The 20737-nt window shown below is 40.0% G+C and overlaps 1 protein-coding gene and 1 non-coding gene across 2 annotated transcripts in view; both read left to right on the top strand.

Moving 5' to 3' along the window:
• The window catches only part of PRKDC (protein kinase, DNA-activated, catalytic subunit), a 199887-nt gene that overhangs the window by 52020 nt on the left and 127130 nt on the right, over positions 1-20737 (top strand). Inside the window, exons 25-31 of the mRNA XM_070392843.1 lie at positions 335-487; positions 6234-6341; positions 8891-9117; positions 10533-10627; positions 12881-12980; positions 14781-14914; positions 20378-20632. Of these exons, the coding sequence (XP_070248944.1) occupies positions 335-487; positions 6234-6341; positions 8891-9117; positions 10533-10627; positions 12881-12980; positions 14781-14914; positions 20378-20632 (1072 nt within the window). The remainder of the gene's footprint in view (positions 1-334; positions 488-6233; positions 6342-8890; positions 9118-10532; positions 10628-12880; positions 12981-14780; positions 14915-20377; positions 20633-20737) is intronic.
• LOC138993602 (U6 spliceosomal RNA) lies at positions 3713-3819 on the top strand. The gene has a single exon (XR_011468317.1). It is a non-coding gene; the product is annotated as a U6 spliceosomal RNA (small nuclear RNA).

Raw genomic sequence — 20737 nt, 5'->3', positions numbered from 1 at the left:
TCGTTTTCAGAATGCTTCAGATATTCACTGTAGTAGTGATAATTGAAAATGTGCTAACAAATGAAGCAAAGTTCCACAATATGGCAGCATTGAAGTATGTTTCTTATAAATGAATTAGTCCCATTGCCTAAAGTTTTTAAATTTCAATTCTTAACTCTTGGTTAAAGATCAAAGTGAACAGAAAAGCATTAATTTTATACAGTAAGAAGTGCTTCTTCCAGCTAACTTATAATTTGGGCATGATAGTTTTTTTCTAAATTGAGTATCATTTATAAATATTCTTCTCTTGTTAACATGAAAAGTTAAACTTTTTTGAACTCCTGGCCTATTTTAGGTTGCAGCTTGTGAACTTTTACATAGCATGGTTATGTTTATGTTGGGCAAAGCCACTCAAATACCTGAAGGTGGTCAGGGTTCCCCACCTATGTACCAACTCTATAAGCGAACTTTTCCTGTGCTACTTCAACTTGCATGTGATGTAGATCAGGTAAGTGATTGCTTTTGAATCTGAAATAGTTGCAAAAAATTTTTTAAAGTTCTGTCTAGTTCAGTGATCATCAAATTTTGCTTCACATTAGAATCACCTGGGGATCTTAAAAAAAAATACTGCTACCTGGCTGCTATCTGCAGACTCTTACTTAATCCCTCAGGGATCTGACCTGGGATCGTGACTTTTAAAAACTGGCCTGGTGATTTTTCATGTGCCATAAAGTTTGGGAATCACTGTCTGGTTAGGGTTACTGAGAGTCTAGGCATCTAAAAGCTGAGTTAACTATTGCCCCTCACATGTAGGGACTCACATAGCAATCATGAAAGAGACGGGAAATGTTGACAAATGGCCTGTTACTGCTGATATGCACAAAGTCTTACTGCTGTAATGAAGCAGAAAAGAATGGAATTCTCAGTTCATTTTATGGAGCTCACATAATCCTGATATCAGGTGCACACATGAAAGAAGAAAATGAAAAACTCATAAGTATAAATGGAAAATTATTCAATACTAGAGGCCCGGTGCATGAAATTGTGCACTTGGGGGTCCCTCAGCCCAGCCTGCACCCTCTCACAGTCCGGGAGCCCTTGGGGGATGTCTGACTGACAGCTTAGGCTGGCAGTAGGATATCCTTAGTGCTGCCACAGAGGTGGGAGAGGTTCCCGCCATGGCTGCTGCACTCGCCAGCCGTGAGCCCGGCATTGAGCGTTTGCCCCCTGGTGGTCAGTACGTGTCATAGCGACTGGTTATTCCGCCATTCGGTCGATTTGCATATTAGCCTTTTATTATATAGGATATCTGAATGAATACAATCCAGCAATATTGAGATGCACCATGGTTAAATAGGATTTTTGGTTAAAACTGGAAATTTACCACAGACATTGATTTCAAAAGCAGTGATCCTCATCATAGAAGCCTAAAGGGCATTTGTTAGCTCCTGGTAAACTGGGGATAGTTTAATATCATCTTAATATGATAAAGAATGTCTCCCTGAATGTCAGGGACAAATCATCCCAGTCATGAAGCACCAATGCTTCCTTGTGCTTTGGCCTGAACAGAACCCATTTGTGAGAAGTGACTTTGGCCTGTTCATAGGTGCCTCTAGGTCCTACCTGGAACAGCACTTGTGGCTTGGAGTTGTTGGTTGCTCAGTATGGCTTCACTTGTATTTAGTTAGTTATTTATAGTGGTTAGTATCTGGGCCTGTAATTCAGGCTGTGAGTTTCCGGAGGGCAGGGACATTAGAAAGGAAGGAGAAAGGATTATTATTTGGAATATAGTTTTTTAAAAATCTAGAAACGTCAAAGGTATCAACTGATAAATTCTAAGCATTAATAAAGGAGGAAGCTGATGAATTTTTGTATATCAGTATCCTCATATATGTCATATATTAGTATTGACCATTGAAAAATGTTTACAACATCCCATTCGTAATAGCATCAATATATATATATATTGTATATATACTGGTAGATAATGCCTAGCAATAAATTTCAATATGCCACACAAACATTTTTTTATGAACATGAAATTAATATGTTATGTACCTGAGTTAGAAGAATCAATATTGAAAAAAATGCCAGTTATTTTCAAATCAGATAGTGTTTGGTAGCATTCCAGCAAAAAGCTCACAATTAAGTTCAGTTTGAACCTAAAAAGTAATCTGAAAGAATAATTGCTTGAACTTAACCAAGAAAAATTTTGAAAGGGTGTAGTGCTGGGGTCTTGCCCTAACAGATGTTCAAATGAAGCTACCTATGTTATAACAGGTAGTTCAGTGGAAGTGTCTGGTAGTTGGGGAGGGGACTCATATGTACATAAGAATTATATATTTAGTAGCCTTAGCTGGTTTGGCTCAGTGGATAGAGTGTTGGCCCGAGGATTGAAGAGTTGTGGGTTCGATTCCAATCAAGGGCACATACATTTGGTTGCAAGCTTGATCTCCTGCCCTGGTCGGGGTTTGTTTGGGAGGCGACCAATCGATGTATCTTTCTCACATCAATGTTTCCCTCTCTCTCTGTCTCTCCTCTCCCTTCTACTCTCTAAAAATCAATGAAGCCAGAACCGGTTTGGCTCAGTGGATAGAGCATCGGCCTGCGGACTCAAGGGTCCCGGGTTCGATTCCGGTCAAGGGCATGTACCTTGGTTGCGGGCACATCCCCAGTGGGGGGCGTGCATGAGGCAGCTGATTGATGTTTCTCTCTCATCGATGTTTCTGGCTCTCTATCCCTCTCCCTTCCTCTCTGTAAAAAATCAATAAAATATATATATTTTAAAAATAAATAAAATAAAATAAAAATCAATGGAGAAATATCCTCGGGTGAGGATTAACAACAACAAAAAATTATGTATTTGGGAGAATATCCTATATAATAAAAGAGTAATATGCAAATTGACCATCACTGCAACACACAAGATGGTCGCCCCCATGTGGTCAAAGATGGTTGTCCCCATGTGGACACAAGATGGCCAGCAGGGGAGGGTGGTTGTGGACGATCAGGCCAGCAGGGGAGGGTAACAGGAGGGACCAGGCCTGAAAGGGAGGGCAGTTGGGGGCGATCAGGCCTGCAGGGGAGGGCAGTTTGGGTCAATTGGGCCGGTAGGAGAGGGTAGTTATGGGCGACCAGGCTGGTAAGGGAGGGAAGTTAGGGGTGACTGGGCCAGCAGGGGAGGGCAGTTGAGGGGGACCAGGCCTGCAGGGGAAGGCAGGTGGGGGTGACCAGGCTGCCAAGGGAGGACAGCTAGGGGTGACCGGGCCAGCAGGGAAGGGCAGTTAGGGGCAATTGGGCCGGCAGGGGAGCAGTTAGGCGTTGATCAGGCTGGCAGGGGAGTGGTTAGGGGGTGATCAGGGTGGCAGGCAGAAGCTGTTAGGGGCAATCAGGCAGGCAGGCAGGCGAGCAGTTGGGACCCAGCAGTCCTGGATTGTGAGAGAGATGTCTGACTGCCTGTTTAGGCCTGATCTCATCCCACCAGGATCGGGCCTAAATGGGCAGTCAGACATTCCTTGAGGGGTCCCAGATTGGAGAGGGTGCAGGCTGGGCTGAGGGACACCCCTCCTCCCCATGCACGAATTTCGTGCACTGGGCCTCTAGTATATTATAAATTAGTGAGAAATGGATCATTTACTAAATCATATTAGGCCAACTGACTAACATATGAGAAATTAATCTCAAAAGGATTTAGAAGGAAAAACAGAAACTAACTATATTAGGGAAAAATGTAGTGCTCGTTTCAGCAGTATGTATATTAAAATTGGAGTGATATGGAGAAGATTATCATGGCCCCTGCACAAGGATGACATGCAAATTCGTGAAGTGTTCCATATTAAAAAAAAGAAAAATATAATGAATTTATAGTACCTGTCCGTATATTTGGATTGGGATCGTTTTTTCATTGATAAAATATATTAATTAATATAGGAACATATGAAACTGAAAGTAAAACTCCATATTGTCTTTCCCACTCTTATTCCTCAGGAAAAGCCACTTTATCTTAGCAAAAAATATACTCCCAGATCTTTGTAAAAACACATTTTACAAACATGCATAAGTATTTCATTTTATTTGTAAAATGTAGGATGATAGCATTAAAAAATGCTTTCTTTTGTTTATGAAATTTGATTTGGATGGATTTTATTATCACATTAAAGATGTTCAAAAAATTGTCTTTTCCTAAAGTTTGTATAGGAGGGGAGATTTTCCTATAAGATATTGAAGACATAAGAAATGTGCTAATGTAGTGATAATTTGACTTTACAAATGTTTAAAACTACTGAATGGCACAAAAACCACAATTTTAATATATATGTAATGTAGGAATTTTTTTGCTACATTCTACTGAAGATGTAGATCTAAAAATCGGCAAATGGATAAAGAACAAAAATAGACAACTCAAACAAAGAAGTATATATGGCCAGTGAACTATTTGAAAATAGTAACATTTTTAATAAAGAAAAGGAAGTTAAAATGTTACTGTTTGCAGCTTTTGTCAAATATTTTAAAAGGGGACAGTGTTGATATTGCCAGCATGTAGGAAAAGGGCCCTGCGACTTCTGTCTGCTGAGAGTGTGGATTCGCACAGGCTCTCTGCAGGCAGAGCAAAAGGCTTGGTGACCTGCAGCCCTAGTCCAGCAGTTTCATTCCTGCCGATGTACTCAGAAGCAGTGTGTACAGGACTTTTCATTGCGACTTCTTGTTAGTCACACATTAGATATACCTGCAGTTCTAATAACAGGATTTGGGTAATTGGATCATGGTATATCCATATGTGAGGTACTGGGCTAACTAATAAACATACTGACACAGATTATGTATTTATATGGAAAATATTCAAAATTAAGAGGAAAAGTGCTTATAAAAAGTATTTTTACACATGTATGTGTATATACATGTATACACATATATTTAAATGTGTGTAAATAAAATATTTTGGAAGTTAACAGCAATTTTAAATGTTAACAGTGGTTGCCTTACGGAGATAGGATTGTAGGTGGATGGTTTTCTATATTTTCTATAATTTCTATAAGTGGTGTGTGTGTATATGTGTGCATGCATGTGTTTTCTGTGTGTAGACATACATATATACCTTATATACTAAGAATAAAACAGTGTAATTCTTTTGAAGAAGAAAGTGATGCTTTAAGACCAGTTCAGACTATAAGGTAAGACCTTTATTTTGATTAATCCTAAAAATTGCTTCAAAGGAAGGATAGAAAGATATATTTTATAGAAAAATATCCAGCTGCAAGAGGTCTCTGTGTTGTTTGTTCTGCATCCCGAGGCATGGACGGTTTTTACAGGGTTTTTGAGTGGCGGTGTTCATGTCAAGGTGCTTCATTCTTGAACTCAGAGTCAGTTGGGAAACAAAACTCTCTGGGATTTGTCTCCAGTAGGCGCCCTAGCCTCATGAGGCCCAGAAGTGTGTAAGGTACAAGGATAGGGAATGCATGAGGCCCAGAAGTGTGTAAGGTACAAAGAAAGGGAGTGCTCCCCTTCACTTTGCTACAAACATTTTACTCTCCATGTAATGAGGATTGGGTCTGCAACCATTTGTCTAGGTAAGTGCTCTGATCCAAAAGGATAATAAAACTTCACTTCCCTCTCCAAGATGATCACAGGGTTACACCTAGGCCACTCGGTTAAGCTCCCAAGGTTTCAGAAAGGTGGGCACTGTTTCCTTGGGTATTTCCTTTTACAGGGGGGAACCCAGGCCTGGAAGACACCCTGAATTGTAAAAGCCAGAGACCCACAAGGCTGTCTGGCCCCTGGAGAGACTTTATTTACATTCTGGAAATTTATAAGAGTGAGAACTCAGGGTCCTTAACGTCTCCAAGGAGTCGAGATTTTCTTTCATTTGGCAGCAAGGGGGAGGAAGCTGTCTTCTCCAGTGATACAAGTCTTAAGTCCGGCTTTCTCTTTGTCATTATTTACTTGTTAGTTGAATAATGATAATGTTTCTGACCCACAATACCTCAAGTGCACATTCAGGATCAAGTTAATAAAGATGAGTACTACAGAACCAATAATATTCATCCTCAATTGCCCTCTTGATTAGAAGAACAATGAGTTTTAGTGTGTATATTGGGAAGAACTTGTTCATTATAGAATTTAACTAGAAAAGGAAACAAACAAAACCATGACAGTATTATCACTTAATTTTGCTTCTGCCATTTAAATGGACTCTTTTCCAACATAAAGTTACTTCAACACGAAGAAAATAAACTCTCTTGGTATTTTCTCTTCAGGTGACAAGGCAACTGTTTGAGCCACTGGTTATGCAGCTGATTCACTGGTTCACTAACAATAAGAAATTTGAAAGCCAGGATACTGTTGCCTTACTAGAAACGATATTGGTGAGTAAGGGTTGACTTTTTTTCTGCTGTTCCTATTTTTCTACTTATATTTGGTATGTTTTTAGCACTTCAAGAAACGTTATCTGTCAAGATAACAAAATATAGCATTTAGCTAGATCATATTTTTTCTTTTGTTTTAGAGAATTGGTGACATGCCATTTTAATAATCAGGATGCCATATTTATTTGTTTAAGTGATACTTTTAAATACCTGCAAGCAAATATTCACATTTTAATTAGTTTTCTGATTTTGGGGAGAATGGTCATAAATGTGACAAACTTGATCTATATTAAGACTGTTGTGGGGGGTTGTGGGTGGAAGGCGTGAATAAAATTGTTTATTTATCAGAACCCTTTTAGCAGTACCTATTTTAAAAAATATCTCTAGTGCAATAATTAAGGATTATTTTTAACTTATCCAGTTTCCTCCTGCATTCAGATTCAACAACTAAAGGGCCCTAGAACAATAGCTTAGCATTTATGTAATACTATTCTGACCTTAGAGGTAGAATCATTAAGATTTGGTCACATGTTCACTAAAGGCAGAGAAAATGAGGTCAGCTAAAACCTTATTGTCTTTTGAAAATTGTTTTATTATAATTTTCTGAACTTGTACAAATAACTTTACATTTGACCCATTGAATGTTATTTGATTTGATTTTACCTATTATTTACCTATAATTTTTCTTTTGCCATATACTGACTTTGGAATCAAAAGTCCCAGTTAAACATATAGAAAGTTTGTCCAAACAAAGTCCTATCATTGCATCTTTTGCAGATTGATTCCAATTTAAATCTGTTTGTTGCTTTTGTTTGAAATAAGCCAGAGGAAATAGGAGATTTGACAAGGGCATCCAGACAAAGGAGATAAAGGCATTAGGTGCTTGGTGTGTTTTTAAGAATTAGATCTGTTTTGAGTTTTGCTTGCATTGGAGCATTGTGCTGAGAAGGTGGGGCTAGGAAGGTGTGTTGGGTCAGAATAGCAGAATATTGTAGGTAGGTTGACCATACATTCTGGTTTTCCCAGGACAGTCCTGGATATGCCTGTTGTGTATGTAACTATTAAGAGCACTCCTTTCACTCTCAGAGTGACCCTAATTAGATAGATGCCATGTTGTGGGGAGTGGAGAGTTACTGAACGTTCTTATTCACATGGTGACATAATTATATCTATGCTTCATTTCTCTGCACTATGTACCAGTGAATCCTGCCTATAATAAATACATTAAATTATTTTTAAAAGTTTAACACAGCTTTATTCTTAATAAGCCCAGAACTGAATATAACAGGGTAATGGATACATAAACTGTGTAATATTCATATTGTACTACAATATTAAAAAAATAAACTAGTGACACATGTAATACCTGGATTAGTCTCAAAAACATTAAGTTGATTAAAGGAAGTCAGACACAAAAGAGTAGGTACAGAATGATTCCATTTACATGAAGTTCAATATAGACTATCTTCAACCTAGAGGTTACCACTCTGGCTTTCATCATCATAGATTAGCTTTGTCTATATTGAACTTCATGTAAGCACATTAAATTAAATTACATTTCTGGCTTGTTTGCATTCACATCAACTTATTCTAATGTTTTTATTCTGAAGTTTTTATTTTAGCTATTTCTTTTCCCCCTTTGAACCTTGAAATTAACTTAAATGAGAGCTTCAGAAAGCATTCGGGTCAGATAATGAAAATGTAAAAGAGATAGTTGAAGAAAGAAAAGGTAAAGGAGGAAATGTGAAGTTGGTAGTACAGCACTCAAGTAAAAGGGCTTCTGTCAGTCTTCTAATAAGAATTGCTAATTTCCTTATGTGAACACAAACAGTATATACCTCTGCTCTGAGAAGTGGTTAATAACTTCTTCCATTTCCATAGATTACTACCTTATTGAATTCTCATTAACGCTATAATCAAAGATTTCACAAATAGCAAAAAACTGGGGATATTAGGCAGAAGTACTCCCTTATTTCATTGTTCAGTGTACTTTTTCAAGTTAAACTTTTTCTATATAGATCTAGAGGAAATAATGCCTAGAGGGAGACAAAAACATTCAAATTTCCATAGCTGTTTTTTCAGATATTTAGAGATTGTGTCTTTATGGAGATCACTCTTACGGAAAGTTACATTTCTAGAACCACATCTCCATGTGATTTTTGTTTATGTAGCAGTACAATTTTTTTGGAACTTGCAAGGGTCTTATTCTCTTTAACATCAATACATAAAGCATCTCAGATTCTGTTATAGGGTCAGGTCAACAACAAAAATTCCTAGCAAGTGGCCATTGTGTTTCTTCAGGGAAAGACTGCTTGTTGTTACTAATTAAAGCATTCCTTTTTTTAAAAGGATTTTTCAGTTTCTGGATTTGTTTAAAGAAAGTATTGTTATTATGTCAGTTGGAAATTATTAGAGTCTAGATTCTAGACAGATTGGTATTATTGGTGTTTTTTTTCTTGAATAGTGCTGTAAATTAATTTTTATAACATACTCTAGTTATGCTCAGAGGAAGACAGGTTATTCAATTGTCATTTTATGCTTTGTTTTAGGATGGAATTGTGGACCCCATTGATAGTACTTTGAGAGACTTTTGTGGTCGGTGTATCCGAGAATTCCTCAGGTGGTCCATTAAACAGACAACACCACAGCAGCAGGAGAAAAGTTCAGTAAACACCAAATCACTTTTCAAGCGACTGTACAGCTTTGCACTTCACCCCAATGCTTTCAAGCGGCTAGGAGCATCACTTGCTTTTAATAATATCTACAGGGAATTCAGGTTAGTAAACCACATGATCGGAGAGAGTGTAAAACAAGTTCTTTAAATTCTCTGTAGTGATTTGGAAAAGTGACTTAGTGTTTATGTGTTCATGTATTCATATATCAAGTATTTAATACGTGTGTGCTGGGTGCTGTTCTAGTTTCTAGGGATCAAAAAATTGAATTAAAGTGCTGTTTGTAGTCAAGAAGCTCAGGAACTGCTGAGAAATGCATCACACATACTCCAGCAGTCTTATAAATACAGCAGAAGGCACTGCAAGGTCCTTTGGAGCATCAGAAGACACGTGTCCAACCCAGCTTGAGTAGGTTAGGGAAGGCTTCCTATCACATTTATACTTGAAATGAGACTTAAAGGATGAATGGGGATCAGCTAGAGAAATTCAGATATGAAATAGGATGGTACACAAGGAGATAAAGATATTTTATATTTGTATTGATTGAGGAGTTTGAAGCTTAGAAGAGAGTGTTGTTAGGCCAGCCACGAGTCTTTGTCCAGTTAAGAAACATAGGTCAACTCTGGTGATGATGAATCCCACTCTTGGGTTTTTTTGTTCCAGGAAAGTACTCCTTCCCAGTAGGTGTACAGGGACTCAGCACTGCTTCCACAACTAGAACTTTTTATTCTTAGTTTTCTCTGTACTCCTATGAGACTTAGTGCCTAGACCTGTCCAGTGTTATTAAGGAACATATTTTTCAGTGAGAGATATGGCTTCTATCTTTAACCAACCCATGAGTTTATGTATAGGTAGGTGGTCCACAGATATTGCTGATGGAATTAATTATTTACATGTACTTGATATGCTTTTAAAAGGCTTAGAGTTAACTCTTGGTGTTGACTTGATTTTGGATAGGTTGAAAGCTTTTAAAATTTCTTTACTTTAAAAGAATGTAAATGTGGTACCTGATCTTCTTTTGTACTACATTTAATTTTAATGATGTGTGTGGAAGTGTGGTCAGAAAGCAGTTCTCAGGTTACGTGCTATGAGCAACTGCAGTTATAAGGGGAGGAGGATACATGTACAGAGAAAAAGCCAGTGCTTCCTTTTTTGGTTTATGTAGTATTTGGGAAGTTTTCTTCTTTCACAAGTGTTTTAGGTTGTTCTATGTTTTTGTTTTGTTTCATTAATCCTCATGGAGAGAGAGAAACAGCAATGTGAGAGAAATATTGATTGGTTGCCTCCCATACGTGCTCCAGCCCGCAACCTAGGTATGTGCCCTGTCCCAGAATCGAACCCATGCTCCAAACAACTGAGCCACTTGGCCACGACAGGTTGTTTTATATTGTAAAACACTTGAGTCATTTTTAAGAATAAATTTAATTAATGTATGTATTGTTTACTAACATTACTTATTGTCCTTGTCATTTCTGCTTTATTGTTTTCTTATGTGAGGATCGTATTCTTTATTTTACAGGGAAGAAGAGTCTCTGGTAGAACAGTTCGTGTTTGAAACCTTGGTTACATATATGGAAAGTCTGGCCTTAGCACATATGGATGAGAAATCCTTAGGTAGGTCTCATCCGAGCTTCTCTGTGCATGCCGATTCTGTTTGCCTGATAAATTTTAAGGGCTTTTCACTCAGGAATTAAGCCTCAGCTACTTCTGTCACAAAGTGGTGTTCTTACATCTCCCATTTAGGGTGATACATGTGAAGGGGATATATACCCCTCCAGTGCCTCAATTCCAGTTTGTAAAAGCGTTTGCCATGCCCTTCTTCTCTAAGAGTCACCATGTAGCCTGGTGGCCACTGAGGTTGACCGTTGATTGCTCAGAGATCCTGCAGGGCAGATGGGACAATTTTATTTTGAGTTCAGTGAAGCCAACCAGTTGCTATGATGACATAAAATGTGAAAGTGTACCGATTGTACAATGTAAAGAAAGCTGGATGTGATAACCACTGAGATGTGGTCAGTGTTCCTGAGCTCACTAATGATAACTTAGAAAGTAGAACATAAGTCTCATTACAAGATTGTGAGAAAGCTCTTTTGACTATAATTAAGAAATAAAGTTAAGTCAGGAATAGGCTAAAGTAGCTAAGAGAAGAATAAATTCTAGACAGAAGCTGTTAGGAACATCATGAGTATTGGAGCTGGAAGACTCGTTAGAGATTTCCCCATTCAATTTCCACACTGGTCAGGGCCCAGGTGCCCAGAGAATGTAAGCAGCGAACTAGGTCACATAGCTGCATGGTGGCAGAATTTCTCTTTCATCTATCCAGATTTTGTTTTCTGTTTATTTTTTAAAAAGACACGTTAAACTCTATTATCCTTCAAGTTGATAGCCTGCTATGGGCAAAAATGCTTAAAATTTAGTCCTTGCCATAAATAGTTTACTATTGCTTTCTTTACCTTTATATCTTATGTTGTTTTTTTCAAAACATGAAACTTTTAAACTCTTTTAAAAATCACTGCTATGTTTAAAAAGTATAAACAGGAGACTTTTTCTTGTTAACAGGTTAAAATAAGTTTTATAAGGCTCTTTACCTAAATAACCATTTTACTATTCTGGTTCTGTTCTTCTATAGTCGTCGTATTAGCCTATGTAATAAAAGGGTAATATGCAAATCGACCGAATGGCAGAACGACCGGTCGCTATGACATGCACTGACCACCAGGGGCAGATGCTCAATGTAGGAGCTGCCCACTGGTGGTCAGTGCACTCCCACAGGGGGCGCGCCACTCAGCCACAAGCTGGGCTGACGGCTGGCAAGCACAGTGGTGGTGGTGGGAGCCCCTCCTGCCTCTGCGACAGTACTAAGGATGTCCTACTGACGGCTTAGGCAGTCGGATATCCCCCGAGGGCTCCCGGACTGCTAGGACTGCTAAAGAGCACAGGCCAGGCTGAGGGGACACCCCCCTCCCAGTGCAAGAATGTTGTGCACTGGGCCTCTAGTAAGCTATAATATAGTTTAACCTACATAAGAAGAAGGGGAGGTCAAGTTATGCCCCTTAAATAAAAGCCTTAAATTGAGATACACAGGCTCTTGTGTGGTATGTGGGTTTTATAATATATTCAAAGTTTCTTCCATCTTAAATCCATTACATGAGTCTGTGCTTTGGCTGGCCAGAGGGCTGGTGGGGCAGTTTCTAAATAGGTGTGGTATGCTGTATGTGTGAGTGTACTCCATAACTATCTTGCAATTTTTTTTTTTCAATCCTCACCCAAGGATATTTTTCCATTGATTTCTTAGAGTGGAAGAAAGAGGGAAAGACGGAGAGAAATATCAATGTGAGAGAAACACATCGATTGGTTGCCTCCTGCACGCGCCCTGATCAGGGCCTGGGCCTAGGAGGATCCTGCAACCGAGATATGTGCCCTTGACCGGAATCAAACCCCCAGGACTCTTTGGTCTGCAGGTTGACGCTCTATCCACTGAGCCAAACCGGCTAGGGCTGCCTTGCATTCTTACATATGGGTTTTGGTTTTGGATATGCAATGTAAATCATTTATTTAAAGTTTAAATTCTGAGGGATTTAAAGATACTAACTACTGTAAATTTACCTCTAATTGAAAACTACACTAATAAAGCTATAATACTAATTTATCCTATATAATAAAGAGCTAATATGCTAATTAGACCGGACAGCCTAACGACCTTCCAGATGTCCTTCCGGACGACCTTCGGGACGAAGCAGGGGCTGCGAGGGCCGGCCAGGGCTGCGAGAGCCGAGCCCCTTGCACGAATTTCGTGCATCGGGCCTCTAGTTTATTAATAACCAGCATATATCTTCTTTGGACTTATATCTTTGTACTTGAGAACAGGTACACTTCAACAATGTCATGATGCCATTGATCACCTAAGGCGTATCATTGAAAAGAAGCATGTTTCTTTAAATGAAGCAAAAAAACGACGTTGCCCACGGTAGGTGATATTCCTTCAATTTTTCCCCAACATAAAGTGAATTCTTAGTTAATGAAGGAGAATTTGGGAGGAATGTGTGGAAATATGCAGAATTAGTTTAAAAAAATATTTTTATTGATTTCAGAGAGGAAGGGAGAAGGAGGGAGCGATAGAAACGTTAATGACGAGAGTATCATTGATTGGCTGCCTCCTGTATGCCCCACAACCTGGGTATATGCTCTGACCAGTAATCAGACCATGACCTCCTGGTTCATAGGTTGACACTCAACCACTGAGCCACACCCGCCAGGCCAGAATTAGTTTTCTAAACAAGGAATGTGTGGAAGTATGAAGAGTCAGTTTTCCAAAGACATTAAAAAGCTTTATCTTTGAAATTGCTTGGCTTAAGGTATTAATTTGATCTTGGTTGGGACAGTGGATATAATTTGAAAATTCGTTTGTAACAATTTATTTTACCTGCACTAATTTGAATACCAATTTGATGTGGAATTATTTGCCTAGAATATGTGTGAACTATTTTGGAGTAAATTTGAAATATAAGAACTAAAATATTGAAATAGAAGGATTTTGACAGACATGGAATTATAGACTTACTAGTGGCCTGGTGCACGAAATTCGTGCACGGGGGGGGGGGGGTGTCCCTCAGCCCGGCCTTCACCCTCTTCAATCTGGGACCCCTCGGGGGATGTCTGACTGCCAGTTTAGGCCCGATCCTTGCGGGATCGGGCCTAAACCGGCAGTCAGACATCCCTCTCGCAACCCAGGACTGCTGGCTCCTAACTTCTCACCTGCCTGCCTGCCTGATCGCTCCTAACCATTTTGCCTGCCAGCCTGCTCTCCCCCAATTTCCCCCCCCCGCCAGTCTTCTTGCCCCCAGTTGCCCCCCCTTGCTGGCCTGATCGCCCCCAACTGCCCTCCCCTCCTGGCCTGATCGCCCCTAACCACCTCTGCCTCAGCCCCGCCCCATGGCTTTGTCCGGAAGGGCATCCGGAAGGTCTCCTGGTCTAATTAGCATATTACCCTTTTATTAGTATAGATAGATGAGATGAAGCTGCTCACAGCCAAGGTTGGGTTATTGAGTCGTTTCTAGTCTTTGCTCTCATTTTCATCCCAGCAGGCCTCATTCTCAGACAGGATGGGGGTGTGCCATGCATTAACCCCTGTGCAGGAAACTCTGGTGTCTGCTGATGGCTGCTGCTCTGTAAAAGCATTGGCTTATATAGACTGGATATTAGTATGTCCTCTTTTAAAATTTATTCTTCCACATTCTCATTAACTTATATCTCTTTAAACCATGGGTTCTCAAGCTTGAGCATGCATCAGGATTAGTTGGAGGTTTAGTTAAAACATAGGTCACTGGACCCTGCCCTCAGAATCTGTTTTAGTAGGTCTAGGGTGGGGCCATGAATTTGCATTTCTGCCACATTTACAGGTAATATTGAGGCAGCTTGGTCCAGGGATCACAGCTTGAGGAGCATTGCTTTTGATCATAAATGCTCTTTTGCTTTCAAGAGCAGTGTACAGGAAACATAAAAATACTTGGTGCTATATTTTTAAATAAATGTTTTATAAGTTTCCCTGGGGGTGCGGGAAGAAGGCAAGTAGCATTTAGGGACTATTTAACATGCCATTTTTATTGTATTCTAATGATAATACATGAAAAATAAATTGAATGCCTTTTAATGAGATTTCTACATGTATCACTGTGGCAAATTTGAGTTTTTGACTTCTAGACTCTTGGGTCACTTAAACACTAAATATTGGGTTGTATATCATATACCTTGTGTTATCTCCATATAGAGGATTTCCACCTGCGGCATCATTGTGTTTGTTGGATGTGGTCCAGTGGCTTTTAGCCAATTGTGGGAGGCCCCAGACAGAATGTCGACACAAATCCATAGAACTGTTTTATAAATTTGTTCCTTTATTGCCAGGTATGATGATCTTCATGTCCTATAAATTTTGGGTTTTGCTTTACCAGTAGTTTAGAGATGTGTACTTATTTGAAATGTATTCTTTACACTATTTAGATGAATATTACAAATAATATGTTTCTAATAAACATAACATTAAGTATGTTTAGTAATCATTACAAATCACTTGTATGACAAATGATAAATTATGCGTGTACATTTCTCAAAGTTTTAGAGAAGGAAAGAAAAAATGCTATTTTGATGTTAGTCAAATGGTACAGAGGAAGTACATTTAGAATTCTCCAGCATCTTTTTTTATTCGACTACATTTTTGCTTTTCTATCCCATTTAAAAGAAATAAAGAAGAGTTGGATTATCATTGCAGTTGTTAACATGATATCAATTAAGATTTAAAAATAGTATTAATGTTAATGAAATAATGTAGTTGTTTTATTTCAGTATGTAATTAATAAGAAACTGATAGTCTCCTAAGTCTGAATGATCTCAGATCATTGTGATATTAAAGGAAAGAAGTGAACCTGTGCCTTTCAATAATGAATGTACTACACCAGTAAACTGTACTTACACACTTAAGATAATTACTGACAGTGCACTACGAATCATAATAGAGAGGCAGTTGTCTTTAGAAAGTGGGGTGGAGTACTACTTTGGGGCTTTTTCTTCATGGGTGAAGAGATAAAAATTCATGTAATTCTGAAGCTTAGAAGGATTCTATGTTTTTATTTTTATTTTTTATTTATTTATTATTTTTTTATTGCTTAAAGTATTACAAAGGGTATTACATATGTGTCCTTTTTTTTTCTTCCCCGCCCTTGACAATCCCCTGGCCCCCCCTACCCCCCAGTGTCTTATGTCCATTGGTTATGCTTATATGCATGCATACAAGTCCTTCGGTTGATCTCTTACCCCCCTCCCTCCTGCCACCCAACCCTCCCTGGCCTTCCCGCTGCAGTTTGACAATCAGTTTGAGGCAGCTCTGCCTCTGTATCTATTATTGTTCAAAAGTTTATAATGGTCTTTATTATCCATGAATGAGTGAGATCATGTGGTATTTTTCCTTCATTGACTGGCTTATTTCACTTAGCATAATGCTCTCCAGTTCCATCCATGCTGTTGCAAATGGTAAGAGTTCCTTCTTTTTTACAGCAGCATAGTATTCCATTGTGTAGATGTACCACAGTTTTCTAATCCATTCATCTACTGATGGGCACTTAGGCTGTTTCCAGATCTTAGCTATGGTGAATTATGTTTTTTTATATTATGAAATATAACATTATATACTATATTTTATATACTGTATATTATAATTGTATTCATACTACATATTATATGTGGCATACATATAATATACATACTATAATTTTACTATACATACTAGAATTTTATTTATATTGTAGAAATGTATGCTTATATTTTAAATTTAGAGAATGTTTATTATTTCATATTTGCTTACAGCTTTTAGTTAAAGTTTGTTTTATATGTTAAATTATTCTTATACCAAATCTAAAACAGCAGTGAAGGGTGAATGGGTAGAGGGGTGGGCATGTGTTCATTATTTTTAAAGGAAACTGAGGCCCAGATATTACATAGGTAGAACTACTCGTTGGCAAACCCTACTTCATATTTGGGTGTCTGGCTCTCTCTCGCCCACATGATATCTAGTGATGCCAACCTGACTGATCCCAGACATTTCTGTTGCTGTTCTGCTCAATTTCCTCTAATAGGGACTGCATATATTTTCAATGAAATAAATGAGCTCTACCTCTTAGAATTGTGTTTGTTAAACTAAGGATGCGAAGTATGTGAACCTAGCCCTGCTACCAAAATACAGTTTTTATAAAATTAATAAACATTCCGTGACTTACCTCCAATGTCTCCTCCCATGGTGCCTATGCCTCTCTCTCCTTCATCTTTTCCACGATTGGTTTTTAAGGGACAGCGTTAGGCATCTCTTTAGATCAGAGGTCCTGTGTCCTGAGGCCCAGCACCATGAGGGGTGCTGGACACATCAACACCCAGATCAGGGGACGTAGTAACAGGTGCAGGTATGTTCCTGTGAGCTGTGTCAGGAGCCTCTGAGTGCTGAGATTCAGTGAATGGGAGCCTGTTACACTGAAAGCCAGCGTGACAGACACACACTGTCGTGAGGAGGATGGTGAAAAGAAAGCCAGCGTGACAGACACACACTGTCGTGAGGAGGATGGTGAAAAGGAAGCCAGCGTGACAGACACACACTGTCGTGAGGAGGATGGTGAAAAGGAAGCCAGCGTGACAGACAACCACTGTTGTGAGGAGGATGGTGAAAGGGAAGCCAGCGTGACAGACACACACTGTTGTGAGGAGGATGGTGAAAGGGAAGCCAGCATGAAAGACACACACTGTCGTGAGGAGGATGGTGAAAAGGAAACCAGCGTGACAGACAACCACTGTTGTGAGGAGGATGGTGAAAAGGAGGCCAGCGTGACAGACACACACTGTTGTGAGGAGGATGGTGAAAAGGAAGCCAGCGTGACAGACACACACTGTCGTGAGGAGGATGGTGAAAAGGAAGCCAGTGTGATGGACAGCCACTGTCGTGAGGAGGATAGTGAAAGGGAAGCCAGCGTGACAGACACACACACTGTTGTGAGGAGGATGGTGAAAAGGAAGCCAGCGTGACAGACACACACTGTCGTGAGGAGGATGGTGAAAGGGAAGCCAGCGTGACAGACACACACTGTCGTGAGGAGGATGGTGAAAAGGAAGCCAGCGTGACAGACAACCACTGTCATGAGGAGGATGGTGAAAAGGAAACCAGCGTGACAGACAACCACTGTCGTGAGGAGGATGGTGAAAGGGAAGCCAGCGTGACAGACACACACTGTCGTGAGGAGGATGGTGAAAAGGAAGCCAGCGTGACAGACAACCACTGTCATGAGGAGGATGGTGAAAAGGAAACCAGCGTGACAGACAACCACTGTCGTGAGGAGGATGGTGAAAGGGAAGCCAGCGTGACAGACACACACTGTTGTGAGGAGGATGGTGAAAGGGAAGCCAGCGTGACAGACACACACTGTCGTGAGGAGGATGGTGAAAAGGAAACCAGCGTGACAGACAACCACTGTTGTGAGGAGGATGGTGAAAAGGAAACCAGCGTGACAGACAACCACTGTTGTGAGGATGGTGAAAGGGAAGCCAGTGTGATGGACAACCACTGTCGTGAGGAGGATAGTGAAAGGGAAGCCAGCGTGACAGACACACACACTGTCGTGAGGAGGATGGTGAAAAGGAAGCCAGCGTGACAGACACACACTGTCGTGAGGAGGATGGTGAAAAGGAGGCCAGTGTGACAGACAACCACTGTCATGAGGAGGATGGTGAAAAGGAAACCAGCGTGACAGACAACCACTGTTGTGAGGATGGTGAAAAGGAAGCCAGTGTGATGGACAACCACTGTCGTGAGGAGGATGGTGAAAAGGAAGCCAGCGTGACAGACACACACTGTCGTGAGGAGGATGGTGAAAAGGAAGCCAGCGTGACAGACACACACTGTCGTGAGGAGGATGGTGAAAAGGAAGCCAGCGTGACAGACAACCACTGTCGTGAGGAGGATGGTGAAAGGGAAGCCAGCGTGACAGACACACACTGTTGTGAGGAGGATGGTGAAAAGGAAACCAGCGTGACAGACACACACTGTCGTGAGGAGGATGGTGAAAAGGAAGCCAGCGTGACAGACACACACTGTCGTGAGGAGGATGGTGAAAGGGAAGCCAGCGTGACAGACACACACTGTCGTGAGGAGGATGGTGAAAGGGAAGCCAGTGTGACAGACACACACTGTCGTGAGGAGGATGGTGAAAAGGAAGCCAGCGTGACAGACACACACTGTCGTGAGGAGGATGGTGAAATGGAAGCCAGTGTGACAGACACACACTGTCGTGAGGAGGATGGTGAAAAGGAAGCCAGCGTGACAGACACACACTGTCGTGAGGAGGATGGTATAAGGGAAGCCAGCGTGACAGACACACACTGTCGTGAGGAGGATGGTGAAAAGGAGGCCAGCGTGACAGACAACCACTGTGATGAGGAGGATGGTGAAAAGGAAGCCAGCGTGACAGACACACACTGTCGTGAGGAGGATGGTGAAAGGGAAGCCAGCGTGACAGACACACACTGTCATGAGGAGGATGGTGAAAAGGAAACCAGTGTGACAGACACACACTGTCATGAGGAGAATAGTGAAAAGGAAGCCAGCGTGACAGACACATACTGTCGTGAGGAGGATAGTGAAAAGGGAAGAGAGCTGGGAAGTTTCCAAATGTGCTTTCCTGTTTTTCTCAGCTTGTCTCTCTTTTCTCATGTTCTCTTGTCTTCTTTCTCTTCTATTTTTTTGTGTCCTTTATTTCTATACATTTTTATCACTTTCAGCTAGCACTGAATGTAAAATTTAAATATCTCATTTTCACTCATTATTATAGTTTTATTTTCTGTCTTTTCTTAGTGAAAATAATAGAATGCTTTAATACTTCTTTCTAAAGCAAAACCTGAAAACATGATATTAATCTTTTACTTTTACAACTTGTGGTAGGTAGTTTTTGACACAAAAGAAAAACTGTTTCTTCTGAATACATCAGAATTACATTACTGTTTTGGATTTTTCACGAACGTCGTTAGACTGAAAATGATTTGACCTTTCAGAGCCTCTCAGAGAATACAAAATATAATTTTATTTTTTTCTTTAATTTAGAAATGATTAATACTTAAAAGAAAAATATCTTTTAGCAAGCAAGTCATTTGTCTCTTATTTAACAAACAATACTTACTGTATGGAAGACTCCATTCTAAGCACTTTAAAAAGTATTAACTACTTTAATTCAGTTAATCTTTGAAATAACCTCAGAAGTAGATACTGTTATGATTCTCATTTAAGGTTAAGTAAACTCAGATATGTGAGGCCAGGTCTCTAAAGCTGAGAGGTAGCACAACCAAGACAGGAATATAAGAATCACAGTGTTTTTGTGTGCCCATTCCTCAAATTATTCTATTAAAAAGGAATAATAATATTAAAGAAAAAGGGCAAAAGAAAAGGCATGAAGTTTAAAGCTATTAAAATGGTATCCAACTATTTTTATAACGTTTAAAGAAACAGGAAAGAATGGCTTTTGGTGGAAATGCTTCTTGGCAGTAAGTATAGTGAAACAGGTTGTGAGTGTGATAGAAAAGAAAAGATTACCCTGGATCATTGTGAAATTTTGCTGTTCTGATAGATAGTTTATGTGGGATTTTAATGGAAAGCTATACTTGAAATATTGTGTAGTGCCAGTCTTGTTCTGTTCTGATTACATTTCTTAACTTGAAAGACTTATTTTCATTTTTTTTATTATCGGGGGATGCTATTTCTAATTAGGAACAGTGATTGGACGAAATAATTTTAATTATGTGATAGTTATTTACATGTGCGTTTAATTTTGTTTCTTTTTTCAGGCAACACAACTCCTTCTTTATGGCTGAAAGACGTTATCAAGAGAAACGACGCTTCCTTTCTCATCAACACATTTGAGGGGGGAGGAGGGGGCTGCAATGGGCAGTCAGGCATCCTGGCTCAGCCCACCCTCTGCCATGTGCAAGGGCCGTTCAGCCTGAGAGCCGCCCTGCAGTGGATGGACATGCTGCTGGCGGCGCTGGAGTGCTACAACACCTTCATCGAAGAGAGAACCTTGGAGGCATCCGAGGTCCTGGGTAGGTGGACTTACCCTTGAGTTAGTGTCGTTCAGCTCTGCCGGGAGTCTTTCTGGGAAAGGATCAGTGGGGTTTTTGATTCGACATTTTGCTGCTGTCACAAAA

Source organism: Myotis yumanensis, unplaced genomic scaffold, assembly GCF_028538775.1.
Source record: "Myotis yumanensis isolate MYYU_CA2020_CCGP unplaced genomic scaffold, mMyoYum1.0.hap1 SCAF_15, whole genome shotgun sequence".
Taxonomy (NCBI): domain Eukaryota; kingdom Metazoa; phylum Chordata; class Mammalia; order Chiroptera; family Vespertilionidae; genus Myotis; species Myotis yumanensis.
The sequence above is the reverse complement of the archived record's forward strand: the minus strand, read 5'-3'. Positions and strand labels throughout refer to the sequence as shown.